General features: G+C 44.0%; 1 protein-coding gene across 1 annotated transcript in view; it reads right to left on the bottom strand.

The window, feature by feature from the left end:
- Positions 1-15,289, bottom strand: part of LOC142160023 (uncharacterized) — a 99,189-nt gene that overhangs the window by 56,522 nt on the left and 27,378 nt on the right. Inside the window, exon 6 of the mRNA XM_075214943.1 lies at positions 14,509-14,653. Within this exon, the coding sequence (XP_075071044.1) occupies positions 14,509-14,653 (145 nt within the window). The remainder of the gene's footprint in view (positions 1-14,508; positions 14,654-15,289) is intronic.

The raw sequence follows: 15,289 nt of genomic DNA, 5'->3' as shown, positions 1-15,289 counted from the left end.
ACTGCCCATGAGTGTGGGAATACCTTTACTGCTTTCAGCATGGGGCTGGTATGTCCTAGGGACGGGGGTACACCCGATCCACCTATGGGATTTAGCCCCGTGCTCAATGGCCTTGGACTGCTAGACAAGGAGATATATTTACTAAACTGCGGGTTTGAAAAAGTGGAGATGTTGCCGATAACATCCAATCAGATTCAAGCTGTCATTTTGTAGAATGTACTAAATAAATTATAACTAGAATCTGATTGGTTGCTATAGGCAACATCTCCACTTTTGCAAACCCGCAGTTTAGTAAATATACCCAGTGGTGGGATTCAAAAAAATTAACAACAGGTTCTATGTCCTAATGACCATTTTAACTATACCAAAAGATATACCGAAAGGTAGTCTAACAATTCACGCATTAAATACTGCAATAAGAACAGTACAAGAGGTAAAGACAACTAGATTATGTGTAACGGAAGATTTTTAATATTAAATACCTCACAAACAGTTAGTGAAGATATTTCCATATTGCTGTTTGATTGGCGTCCTCACTTGCAATTTTCTTTGCTTTTATCCGAGCATCATCAGCTGTGTGATTTACCCTTAACCATCTTTGCACTGTAGGAGTAGGATTCCATTCCTTCAGCGGTAGGCCGGTAAGACCTGCAGTGACAGGCTCAGCACATCAGCATCATCACGGTTACTCACCCCAGATGCTGACGGTCGGCGACGGTGAGTGACCCAGTAATGTCCGTACTCCCGGCCCGGGCTGCCTGTCTGCTCTGCTCTTCTGCGCTGCCGCGTGATGGCTGATGGTGGCTCCGCGGCCTCCGCCCTGGGCTGGATCTTCTTCTCGCATCTCTCCTCTGCACAGTCTGTTGTGCGTTCAGGACACGTGTAGGGGGAGCCAATCGTTGCAAAGAACAAGGGAGGCAGGGTGGGGCTTACATGATGACTGACAGCCTGAACAGCCCTGCACAGCTTAGAACAGCAGAGCCAGGCCGGTGTGAGCTATTAAACTGATTTGGGATCGTTGTCCAGGCCAGCAGGGCAAGCTGCAGTGCACAAGGTGTAAAAATTTAAAGCAGCCACACACAGAGCTGGATTAAGGCTTTGGGGGGCCCGAGGCACTTAAGACAGGGGGGCCCCTAAAATCTAAAATTAAGGGAATAGTGACAGATGCTGCATTACATCACCTACAGCCCACAGTATGACACTTACAGCTCTCCCAGAGGGCTCGCCTAGGTTGTCTGCATAAGAAATATCATTGTTTCCACAAACTAAAATACTGTACATTAAAACAATCATCAAAACACCACATTAAAATTGGTATTGACACCACACATTAAAACTAGCAATGATACCGCATATTAAAAATACCATTGATAATGCACATTAAAACTAGCAATGATACCGCACATTATAACTAACATAAAAAATAATATATATATATATATATATATATATATATAAAATGTACTAAAATTTTATTCAATATTTATTCAAAATTGCTAATGGGTGTGTTGATGCACCCTTCTACAGACCAAAAAACCTGCATTGTTGTGTACACCATTGAACGGTCACCAAAAATTAGGATTGTCCCACTAGAATCACAACGTTTCACAGACTCTGCTGCTCTCTCCTACCTGTTCTTCTTACTTTCACCACCTGTGCTGCAGGTTTTTTTAGTTGCGGCTTGTCTGGATCCTGGAATGTTGGAGGACCTATTTGGAAAAAAAATGGGTACATTTAGAAAATTACAGCCAGCCCCGAGGTTAAATCAATACCACCCATGATTAATAATTAGGCCTTCCTCCAGCCCCAACATTAAAATAATAGTATTCATATTTAATAAATAAACCTATTTCCCTCCCTACAAACAGGTCCAGCAATAAATGAATAGTATTTGCATTTCAGAAATATACCTATTTCCCGAACCTGTCACTGCCATTAAATAATTCATAGGCACATTTAATAAAGACCTCATTCTCCCCAAACTCACCCCCAAACCACCCCATCTTAAATTAATAGTCCCTACTATTGTGACTCTCTCCCCACCTTTTTCCTTATACTGTGCCTCTCCCCCGCACTTTTTTCTCATACTGTGCCTGTCTCCCCATTTTTCCCTCAATCTGTGCATCTCCCCCCTTTTTTCTCATGCTGTGCCTCTCCCATCCCCCCCTTTTACCTTACTGTGCCTCTCTCCTCCCCGTATTCCTTACTGTGCCGCTCCCCTTATTCCTTACTTGTGCCTCTCTCCCATTATTCCTTAATGTGCCTCTCTCCACCCCTTAGTCCTTACTGTGCCTCTCTCACCTCCTTTTTCCTTACTGTGCCTCTCTCCCATTATTCCTTAATGTGCCTCTCTCCACCCCTTATTCCTTACTGTGCCTCTCTCATCTCCTTTTTCCTCATAGTTCGCCTTTCTGCTTAATTCCCTTTTTTCACTTACCTTTCTATTAGCTTTTCTTTTCTTCTCCTCTCTTCTGTCTTCTCTCTTCTTGCTTCCTCTCCGCGCTGCTCCTCACTGAATGACAGGCGTGACTTGATGACGTCACGCCTGTCATTCAGCATTAACAGAGCAGAGGAAGGAGGGACGCCGGCGCTGAGATCAGGTGAGTAAATCTCTATTTACTAGTTTAGGAATCGGTTCTATAGAACCGGTGCGAACCGGCTGAATCCCACCACTGAATATACCCCAAGGTATGTGCTCATCATCAGCACGGATCTTGCACCAGGGGGAAGCAGACACAACAGATGCGCCTCCTTCCACTTCTACATACCACATAAGATACATGTAATGCCCTTACTGTACTCAGGCTATACAAGCCCGCTCCTTTCCTTCCCTGTTCCGCTCTCTAAGTGTAGAGAGGTACAACAGGCAGATACATCTGAATACAGACATAGATATAAGCCGTTTTACTCAAAAGAAAAGTACATTTGCGCTTATAAGTTGGACTTACGTCCAACTCTACATGTGGGGCTAAAATCATATTTGTTTCTATAATATTCCAAATATTCTGGGTTTTCTCAAATATATTTTTAAAGAAGGAAAACAAAAAGTACCTGTGTTAGACCGTGTAGTTGTCTTTTCTGACAACTGCACAGTCCAGGGTCAAAGTAAGTTTACAATATCCCACTTTTTGTGCAGCAGGACCACAGTGTAGCTATAGATTGGAACTTTGTGCTTCTGGACATGGGAAATGGGGCTCTTGGTGGTTTAGGAGGCTCTATCAAATGCACAGTTTACAGGGAAGTAAAGGGAGAACAAGTTTCAAGCAACTCAGCCAAATTCTTTGTTAACAAAAATGTTTTCATGTTTGTTTCCCTAAAAGTAGTAGAATCAAACATGCAATTTCCTGAGGTGGTATATTATACATATAAATGACATGCAGCTACTCCACCACTGTCTCCCATATCACAAGGATGATATCATTGGCAAGGTCTGAAATGCCAAAACTTAGCATGGGAAGAGATGTGTAATGCTAATGCAGGACATGGAAGGAAACACCGTAGTCCGGCAGTTCCCAAAGTGTGGGCCGCGGCTCCCAGGGGTGCCGCGACGCTGTCACTGGGGTGCCGCGGGCCAGCCATAAAAAAAAAGAACACAGAAACTTACCAATCCGTCGGGCGCCGGGACCCAGCAGCCTCCTCTCTCACGCAGCTGTCACTGAATATCGACGTCAGTAACAAGCTGCGGGAGAGAAGAGGCTGCTGGGTCCCGGCGCCCGACGGATTGGTAAGTTTCTGTGTTCTTTTTTTTTTTTATGGCTAGTGCCTGGCGCGGGGCACAGTGAGAGGGATCACGACAGCGGGGCAGAGGAGGGGGACAGAGAGCAGAGGATGGTGCCAGCGGGGCAGAGGAGGGGGACAGATGGCAGATGATGGTGACAGCGGGGCAGAGGAGGGGGACAGATGGCAGAGGATGGTGACAGCGGGGCAGAGGAGGGGGACAGAGAGCAGAGGATGGTGACAGCGGGGCAGAGGATGGTGACAGCGGGGTAGAGGAGGGGGACAGAGAGCAGAGGCTGGTGACAGCGGGGCAGAGGATGGTGACAGAGAGCAAAGGATGGGGACAGATAGCAGAGGATGGTGACAGAGCAGAGGAGGGGGACAGAGAGCAGAGGATGGGGACAGAGAGCAGAGGAGAGTGACAGCGGGGCAGAGGAGGGTGACAGCGGGGCAGAGGAGGGTGACAGCAAGGCAGAGGATGGGGACAGAGAGCAGAGGATGGGGACAGAGAGCAGAGGAGGAGGACAGAGAGCAGAGGAGGGGCACAGTGGGGCAGAGGATGGGGAGAAAGAGCAGAGGATGGGGACAGAGAGCAGAGGATGGGGACAGAGAGCAGAGGATGGGGACAGAGAGCAGAGGATGGGGACAGAGAGCAGAGGAGGAGGACAGAGAGCAGAGGAGGGGCACAGTGGGGCAGAGGATGGGGAGAAAGAGCAGAGGATGGGGACAGAGAGCAGAGGATGGGGACAGAGAGCAGAGGAGAGTGACAGCGGGGCAGAGGAGGGTGACAGTGGGGCAGAGGAGGGTGACAGCAAGGCAGAGGATGGGGACAGAGAGCAGAGGATGGGGACAGAGAGCAGAGGAGAGTGACAGCGGGGCAGAGGAGGGTGACAGCGGGGCAGAGGAGGGTGACAGCAAGGCAGAGGATGGGGACAGAGAGCAGAGGATGGGGACAGAGAGCAGAGGAGGAGGACAGAGAGCAGAGGAGGGGCACAGTGGGGCAGAGGATGGGGAGAAAGAGCAGAGGATGGGGACAGAGAGCAGAGGATGGGGACAGAGAGCAGAGGATGGGGACAGAGAGCAGAGGATGGGGACAGAGAGCAGAGGATGGGGACAGAGAGCAGAAGAGGGGCAGAAGAGGGGGACACAGCGGGGCAGAGGAGGGGGACACAGCGTGAGAGGGGCAGCGGAGGGGGACACAGCGTGAGAGGGGCAGTGGAGGGGGACACAGCGTGTGAGAGGGCAGAGGAGGGGACAGCGTGTGAGAGGGCAGAGGAGGGGGACATTGTGAGAGAGGGCAGAGGAGGGGGGACAGCATGACAGAGCAGAGGAGGGGGGACAGCGTGACAGAGGGCAGAGGGGGCAGTGTGAGAGAGGGCAGAGTGTCTGGATGCAGAGGGGGCAGAGTGTCTGGATGCAGAGGGGGCAGAGTGCCTGAGGGCAGTGTGTCTGGATGCAGAGGGGGCAGAGTGCCTGAGGGCAGTGTGTCTGGATGCAGCGGGGGCAGTGTGTCTGGATGTAGAGGGACATTTTTGCATACAACTAAATAAGTATTTCTGTCCTGACCTAAATACTTATTACAATTTTTTGACCCAACTACTTCTAAAACAGGACTGCTCAATAATTATTTTGGAGGGGTGCCTTGAAAAAATTTGGAGACTCTAAGGGTGCCGCAAACTGCAAAAGTTTGGGAACCACTGCCATAGTCACTTACAGTACAGATGACAACACCTCTATAGATGCGGAGAGCTGTGTTGAATCAGGACCAGCAATAGAACCACCAGACAGACATCATTGTGGTGAATGAGGGTTTAGAATTACCTTACCATTGCTGCAACTCCTTTCCCATATTAAACATACTGTGCCAGGGTGCGTTCAGATCAGGTCAAGTGGCAATCCGGCTCCCTCCCTGGTTCCCTCCTCCGTCCTATGCTCGTAATGAATGTCGGGCATGATGACATCATCACGACCGACATTCACTGCAAGCACAGCACGGAGGAGCGCAGAACGGAGATACAGCGAGGACTCAGAAAAAAGAAGAGAAGGGGATCGAAACTCGGAGAACAAGGTGATTGAAAGGTAAGTTAAGGGGGCCCCCTATATATATATATATATATATATATATATATATATAATGTGTGTAAAAAAAAGTGATTTTATATATAATCACTTTTTTTTTACATATATCTATATATATATATATATATATATATATAACCACTTTTTTTTTTTTTTTACACACACACACACATATATATATATGGACCATAATGTTGTTAAGATGGCCCTGGTACCAGGTATTTTCATATAAAGGTTAAGCCCAGTAAGACCCCCTCACCTCTCTGTAGCCGAATACGTTTTTCCCGTATGTATATATATCATTATACAAAAGTGGAAGCTGCTCAAATCAATTTATAGGCCATAACAGGTGCTTGAAAGGGTGGGGTTATCCTGCAAGGAAACTACACACAACATTTTTTCCCCCAGCACACTGCAATAAAGATCTGTTGCTGGTTATTGCAGTGTGCTGGGGGAAAAAATGTTGTATATATATATCATTATGTCTACTGTGATTCTATGTACAAGGTAATGTGTCGCTTAAACTGTAGCCGTCCTGAGAGACCCTGACCCACCAAGACTGTTCCGGGTGCTGCCTGCTCTGGAGGAGCGCTAAGCTCTGGCCTAAAGGTTTATTCTTTTTATTTTTTTAGTTATTTTTCAGTTCATTTAACCTTTACAACTTAAACGTCCCTTCTAAGCGAAAAAGGTGTGTAGGATTGTGTGCCAATGTCACTTTTATTAATAGATCATCAGGTCTTGTCATTATATCTGTCACTGAACTTCCTCTTCCAACTTCCTTTGCGTTCTAAAAATTGGGATCCGGGTGCGTTTACTTTGTTCCTTTCCTATTGTTATATAAACCAGCTTATGGTAGCAAAATAGTTTCTTAACATTTTTTATACAAAAACAATTTATTTAATAACAATTTATTTGAAAGATTCATTATTGACACATCTACCTGGTACATTTGCTTGTTCAGAAACAGATACATCTTCATTCTGGATCAGTGATTGATTTTGAAAATTCAATATTTTTCATTTTTATTGAAACGTACTGCTATATATCATATGGAAACCCAGAAAAAAGAGGTATAAAAATGAGACCTTGCCCAACTCTTTAGCGCAATCAGATGAGCTACAAATGCAATGTAAAAAAATGCTAATTATTCATTAAAAAAGTGCAACTTTAAAGCCACAGAACTTCAAAACCAGTGTACATATCAGTCTAAGATTTGGGAGATTTCTTTACACGCATGACAGCATTTAATATACCAAATTTCATTAGAATTTCATTAGAATCTGAAACGGTCAGTTTGAAACCCTGTTTGTTTGATGTGGAATGACCCGTTTTCATCATTACTCCTGGAGCCAGTTCATCAATTGTCTTTGCTGCTGCTGGGCTCCCTTTGAAACTCCTGCTTGGATCCTGACTTCTCCCTGGTATTCACTCCCGTTTTGACCCAGACCCCTGCTTCGTTTGACCTTGCTCCTGTTTACTCCCTGGTATTATTGTGGATCTTTCGGCATCTGATCCCTGGCTTGCCTGACCCTCCTTTGCCGGATTCTTCCGTGGATCATCCGATGCCTCCTGTTATCTGCTAAACCTGGTAGCCTGATTCTCTACTTTATCATTTATGTCTGCACTTCGTCAGTATACCTGGACACCAGTCTTTCCTGCCCCGGCTTCCCAGCTAAATCTGGTTATCCTGACACCTGTATTTCATACTTGCCAACTCTCCCGGACTGTCCGGGAGACTCCCGCATTTTGCGAGAGTCTCCCGGACGAGTGTGGCAATCTCCCTGATAGGAAGTGGGCAGAATTCAGTTTAAACGCCGCGATTCACCCGGAATCGCGGCGTTTAGCCCCGCCCCCACTGTAAAATGACGCGATTTGCGTCATTCTGTCACGGGGGCGGGGCCAAAATGACGCGATTTCAGCGCCACGCCCCCTGCACGCCCACGTCCCAGCCGGCATCTCCCGGAAAAAGAAATACAAATGTTGGCAAGTATGCTGTATTTGCATTTCAACCATCCAGTGCCTTGTTCCTCCATTCAGTGCCTCCTGCTTAACCTGGTATTCAGGCTCCTTGTGTCTGCACTTCTTCTGTATACCTGGATACCAGTCTCTTCTGTTGCAGTTTCCAAGCTATACCTGGTACCTTTTGTTTCTATGGACTATGCATACTGTTAGCCATTGACTGCATCTCTTTATTATCTGTGTTCATAATAAAATCACTCTGTTTCACTACCACAACTCTCCATGGTATTCATACTATGAATCCTGACTCCCCCCCCCCCCCCCCCTTACTAATACTACTAAGACAAAGCTCCCAGGACAATACGTAGCACATGTATAGTTTATACTGAACAACATCCATACTATGGTATGCACACACTGATGCTAACACTTTGTGCAACTATTTCCACATAGGCATTGAGAGACCAATATTCAGTGTTCTCTCCAGAAAATTTTGCCAGCCAGGTGGCATTAAGAAGGAGCCGGGTGGGGGAGCTGTAATAGTTTGCAACAATATTGAAACCAGTTGGAGGTTATTGCCCACACCTGCCAGAACTGAGGGTCAGTGGTCTAACACACGCTGTTGGCTGTAGTGCTCAAATAGTGTCTGTTCTTATAGGAGAAACAATGATTTATTCTATTATAATAGGACTCTGTAGACTTCAACAGCCAGGTGACAAGTATAAATACCTGTGTGGAGCACCTGGGAAATAGGTGCTGGGGAGAACACTGGATACTATACACCTTCCTGATTTATGAAGGCTACCACTGTTCTGTTGTGTGAGAAAAATCTAAGATACTTCCATTTCAGATGAGGATGAAGTGATGAACCGTTTTCCATACTGCTCTCATATCCAAAATGTTTACATGGAGACTTGTCTCATTTCGTGACCATTTGCCTTGCACTACTTGCCCTTGAAGGTGAGCTCCCCAACCTGTGACACTAGCATTTGTTGTTCATGAACCACAGACTCTTTCTCTAGCAGTGACGTTCCTTTTGTTGGGCTTAGCTGAGTGATTGTCTGGTGTATTTTTTTTGACATTTCCTTATAAGTTCCAACTGGAGATCTCAGTATTTCCATCTATCCAACAAGATTACCAATATGGTGAATGAGAAAATCCCCACCAATCTCAAATCTTCCTTTATTATGACTTGTCTCTGAGTCTGCAGGTGATGTACTGGGCACTGGATCTAGATACACCTTTCCTGTGATAACAAAAACTCTGTATGGTGTCTATCTAGACCCCCAATAACTGAATCAGTTGTGATGGGATAAGATGACTTCTCACCTTCTTTACAATCCAACAACACTTATCCAGAAACTGTATTACTTGAGCAGTCATGTAAATAACACTGTGTTCTGAATGTCTTCCAGAGAAGGCCATTGTTTAATCCTTCGCTTTCTCAGTTCTGCTAGAAGTCATACATGCCACTTTTAAGATGGGGCGTGGTGACATTATCGCGTCACCAGTCACCATAGCCCCCACTATAAAAAGCCGAAATTCAGGGCATTGAATGGAGGGAACAGAGCTTAATCATGCCTTGAATTTCGGCAAATACGGGAGCTTTGCCTACTCTTTTGGGAGTCCGTGAGGACTCCCTGAAATTTGGGAGCCTCCCGGGAATTCTAGGAGAGTAGGCAAGAATTCTATAAGTGTGACTAACACTTTGGTGAATGTAATTGGAGATGTCGCCAGTCTGAAGGGCAGACAAGTGAACTGAAAGTGTTGGCACAGTACACAAAATCTGAGAAACTTCCTGTGATGAACAACCACAGGGATATGAAAACAGGCATCCTGAAGATCTATGGATGTGAGAAAGTCCCCTTCACCTACGGACATGAGGATGGAATTCACAGACTCCATGTGGAATGTCTAGTATATATATACAAACTTGTTGAGTCTTATCAAATCCAGGATTGTGTGACAGGTCCCTGATGCCTTTCTGACATAAAGAGTCTGCAAATCACATTGAAATCTGTGATAAGTTGTTTACTGGACTTAATTTTCCATGAATGTTGGACTCAATTGTGTCATTAATTTTCAATGTTCCATGATGGATTGAATTAACTATGTTAATAATTGCCTGTGCTTAAATTGATATTTTTCATACCTTTACACCATTGTAAATCACAAGATTGTTACCATGATGTTTGTATGTACAAATTGCTTCTAATAAAAATATTGTTAAATAAAAAAAAACGAAAGAGTATGCAGTAAAAAAAACTGTGCCTTCTTCATCTGACAGAACAAACGAGATTGCATGAGTTTGCAGACTGTTTTTTAGATCTACTAATTCCACCTTGGCAGATGGAAATCTGGACTGAACAAAAAGCTCTGCATTGGGGTATTGATGAGACTCTATGTCGTACCCATTTTATACAATGTTCAACCCCCCGACCTGTGATGGAGTGAGTTCACGTGTTCTCTGATTTGACCTCACTTCTTTATTTTTGAAACACAAAAGGTTTGCTTCGAACAGGCAAACATATTCTGTCTGCCATATTGTCTCCCTGGATTATAACTCCTCACATTCCTGAAGTACTGATGAAGAAGAGTATTTAGACCTTCTATCTTGCGGCAAGCAGTTAGACCTAATCCCAGAGGACCTCTGGGGCTAGGTCTAACTGATGAGTCAAAATTTGAAATATCTGTCTGTAACAGAAGGCAGGTTGTTCGCCGAAAGGCTGGAAAGCAGTATAATAATGAGTGTCTGCAGGCAATAGTGAAGCATGGTGGAGGTTCCTTGCAAGTTTGGGGCTGCATTTCAGCAAATGGGAGTTGGTGATTTGGTCAGGATTAATGGTGTCCTCAATAAAAATACAGACAGGTACTTATCCATCATGCAAAACCATCAGGGAGGTGTCTGCTTGGCTACAAATTTATTCTGCAGCAGGACAAAGACCTTAAACATACAGCCAATGTCATTAGGCTAAGAGCGTGCTTTCATAGCTGCTGCTGAATATATTTTAATCTCTGGTTGGTGAATGTACAACACAAACTGACACATGTCCAAAAAAATTGCACCACAAGGTTCATGTATTGTATAATAAACATGTTATGAAAAGTGAATTATTAATGTAAAGAAACTGATACAATGCTTGCCTGATGGGTGGAGAAATACTTTAATTAGAATTACATTTCATTGTTGGACACAAAAATTTGTACTTAAAAATAAAACAACTTAATAACTCTGTGAATAGGTGTGAATTGTATGAAATTTAAGATGCAGTTTTCTATGAAAAACATTCCCACAATCAGAATATGAAAATGGGCTCCCATCTGTGTAAATTCTCTGATGTTCAACGGGATATAATTTTGGTGTAAAATATTTACCATATTCAGAACATGAAAATTACCTGTCTTTTAGATTTATTGTGCATAGCAATAGCTGATTTTTATGCAAAGATTTTCCCACATTAACAACATGGAATGTCTTTTCACCTGTGTAAACTCTTTGATGATTATCAAGAACCTGTTTCTGTGTACAACATTTCCCACAATCAGGACATGTAAATGGCTTTTCATTTATGTGAATCTCTTTTGATCGTTCTGCATTTTCTGGTGCCTGCTGAGACCTGATTTAACTGAAAAACATTTCCCACATTCAGAACATGAAAATGGTTTCTCACCTGTATGACGTCTGTGATGTTGAACAAGCTGTGATTTTTCTGCAAAATGTTTTCCACATTCAGAACACATAAATGCCTTTTCACCAGTGTGATTTTTTTGGTGTCTAATTAGAACCGATCTATATTTAAAGAATTTCCCACACTCAGAACATGAAAACGGCTTTTCACCTGTGTGAATCCTTCGATGAATAACAAGAGGTTGTTTGTATGTAAAACATTTCCCACAATCAGGGCATGAATAAGGTTTTTCACCTGTGTGAATCCTTTGATGACAAACAAGGGTTTGTTTCTGTGTAAAACATTTTCCACATTCAGAACATGAAAATGGATTTTGATCGGTGTGCGTTTTCTGATGATCGATGAGAACACATTTCTTTGAAAAACATTTCCCACACTCAGGACATGAAAATGGCTTTTCACCTGTGTGAGTCCTTTGATGATTAACAAGCGATTGTTTCTGCGTAAAACATTTCCTACAATCAGGACATGGAAATGGCTTTTCACCTGTGTGAATCCTTTGATGAGTAACAAGCGATTGTTTCTGCGTAAAACATTTTCCACACTCAGAACATGGAAATGTCTTTGGATCGGTGTGCATTTTCTGATGATTGATGAGAAATGATTTATTTGAAAAAGATTTTCCACATTCAGAACATGAAAACTGACCTGTGTGAATGTTATGATGTCTCACAAGAACTGATTTATATTTAAAGCATTTGCCACACTCAGAACAAGGAAATGGCTTTTCACCTGCACAAATCTTTTCATGAGATAAGAGAGCTTCTGTCTGTGCATTATGTATAATAGTATCTGCATTACCAGGAAAACATCTTTCATTCATTTCAGAAGGTTCAGATGATTTATCTGCACTGTCAGTTACTGGTAGGGTAATGGTATTTGCTCTTCTAGAATTTTGTATAACCTCATTTTCCATTTCACAGTCTAGAGATAAAATGGGATGTGCGGCTGAGGTATTCCTGCTGTTGTGTCCATCTGTTGGAAGTAAAACATACAATGAATGTTGTCATAAACAAGTTTTCTAAGTGTGTTTCTTGGGGTGTGAGCTTCCATATCAATGTCTGTGTGTAAAATAACTTGAAGTTTAGTACCTGCCTGCAGTAAGTTAGAGCATTAAATGTGGGGAAGATATATGTCAGCACCCAGCATCATCTATAGTGCCAGGCAGCTGTACAGCTGAACAATACAGTTGAGGCCAAGTGCCAGCTTATCTGTTGTCCTTTTTGCTTACAAGTATTGCTTAATATTGAATTATCTGGTGTGTAGTCAACCTGTAAACAGAAATTTCAGTGTATGCAAAAAACAGACAGATAAAGAGGATTTTTAACTCGCAGTAAAATATGTTTCTCTGCGTCCATTGGGGGACACTGCGATACATTGGGGTATATTAGGTGGAATTGGAACAAGGGCACTTTAAATCTTAAATTGAAGGACAGCTCCGCCCCTACTATGCCCCTCCCAAGGGAGATACTTTCAGTTTTAGCAAAGTGCCTCATGGAGAAGGCTGCTTTTCTTTAGGGCTCTGTGCCCTGGATTTTTATTGTTAGTTTCATTTTATTTTCAATAATATTTTCCTTGTTGGCATTGCTCACGGATGTCTCCCAAGGAGTGGATAGCCTGCGGACTTCCTCCACTCTGGGTCCCTGAGCCGAGGTGAGCAGCCTGCTGGCTTCACTCACCTCTGCCAGCGCTGCAGCCCTCTCCCTTCTCACACTCAGAAGATGCCTCCGACAGTATGTCAGTCACAGCACTGAATGGTGAGCAGCGGACGCAGGTCACAGCTGTGCCACCCCCTTTACCAATGAGCAGTTCTGCCCTGCAGAGTACGACTCAGCTGGGGGTCGCAGCCTCAGCAGTTCTCCGCTATGGAGAGTACAGCTCTGGTTAACAGTGCAACGGTGTGAGCTGAGCGACATCTCCCTTGCAACGAGCAGTTCCTTCTTATGAAGATGTGGCTCGGCAGAAGGGAACACCGTGCGACAGGTCTCCTCTGAGGAGAGAACGTCGCTAGTGGTCATTGCTCTGACTGGGGGCATTGCAGAGGTGAGAACGCAAAACTGTAAGTAGACACGGTGACATTTGTCTGGCTTTTCTTCCGGAAGCGGCTATTTTCCCTCCTACAGTAGTTATAGATTATAGTGCTGCACTGTGCACTAAATCTGTGCTTCTCACACTCGTGCAGCAGCATGGAGACTGCTACAAAGAGCTGGCTGCCTAGTTGGCTGACAAGTATGTTACCAATCGACCAAGGTGGGGGGCATCTACGGTCCCCCCTCCGGCATAAGGACCAGCAACCATTCTGATCATTGGAGGTGCTTCCCGTGCCAGCAGCTAGCCCAGGGAGCCAGGCCTGGTCCTTCCACCATGGCTTGCTGCCATGAAGACTGACAATTTGTTTCTGAAGAACTCCACCCCAGCGGCAATGGAGGTAGTTGAAGGTAAATAAATAAAAAAGATTATTTATGAAATAGTTTTATCATTAAAATATCTCAAATTATTTGAGCCTTTATTTGGAATGTTTTAAGCTAAAGTGTTAAGTTAAGTGCTGAGAAACTGACTGGTGAGAGTCGTCATGTCTGGGGCTCAACTTAAAGACATTCCTATGGCTCAGGTTAATCTTGATTGGGGGACAGGACCGAAGTTCATGGAAATGGAACAACTGGATGGACTGCCCACCAGTGTCATCCTAGTAAACAACTGTTGTGAGAGCTGGTGCTGGGCACAGTGTGCAACTGTGACTTCTGCACTATGTGTGGGGAAAATCTATATTTTATGGGTTTCGCTCCCCAGGAGAGAGCATAGAGAAACGCCATATGCTGTATGTAACTGCTCTGACTACATGACAGTCAGTCCACATACTGATCTAAGCTCTCTGCTGGGTGACCTACTACCTACATCACAGTACATGAGGTGGAGGAGCTGAATGAAGGAGCTCACACACTGGGCAGATACTTTGTCCTAATTAGTATGTAGTGACAGAGGAGGGCGCAGAATAAGAGATTGTTGTATGGACAGAACATGGAGAAGAACGGAGTCTGTTCTGTATATAATGGTTATTACTCACCTGTGCTGGTATCTGTAGGAATGTCCTCCTCCGTACCCAGCTCATCACCCCTCACATACGTCTTTTCTCCACCATCAATGTGGGTTACATGAATCCCCTCTCCCTCCTCTCTATCTTCATCTTTAACATGTATCAGGTTTTCATCCTAAATAGCACACACAATAAAATCACATTATAATATCTGACTATAATATAATATAAATAATACTAGGGAACACTCATATCTGAAGAAATAGCTATTGTGAAGAAACGCGTCAGATTAAACACTCTTTGATTAGGACCCCGCTACATCTCCTATACAGACACTCAGGACATTAGGATATCTGATCACTTTAGCATTCACCATTTGCAGTGTGGTGCTTTAAGGAACAACAAGATCATCTTGGAGATCGGAGGGTTACACCCGCACAGCGGATCGGTGAGCTAGTTGTGTTATCTGCCTGTTCAGCTCATTATATCTCCGGTTAAACAATAGGACTTCCATGTTCCTAAAGTGAAACATTTTGGCTGTGTTTACCTTATACTTCTCACCAGCTGTGGATTATATCATTTCTGACTGCCCCATTGTTCACTCCTTTATAAATTGGGACTGATGTCCCCAAGGAGAACAGTACCCTGACTTTATATGCCAATGTCATGGTTATATTTATGTAAATATTGTCTTGTTCCTTCCGCATAGGTTTACAAACATAACATTAAAATGTATCTCTCATCTCCCCCACCTCTAATTTGACCAAAACGCCATTCAATTTACAGATCTTGTCCTGGCAAATATATTTAT

Source organism: Mixophyes fleayi, chromosome 6 (genome assembly GCF_038048845.1).
Source record: "Mixophyes fleayi isolate aMixFle1 chromosome 6, aMixFle1.hap1, whole genome shotgun sequence".
NCBI classification, from domain to species: Eukaryota; Metazoa; Chordata; class Amphibia; order Anura; family Limnodynastidae; genus Mixophyes; species Mixophyes fleayi.
This window is presented reverse-complemented; position numbering and strand designations above follow the sequence as displayed.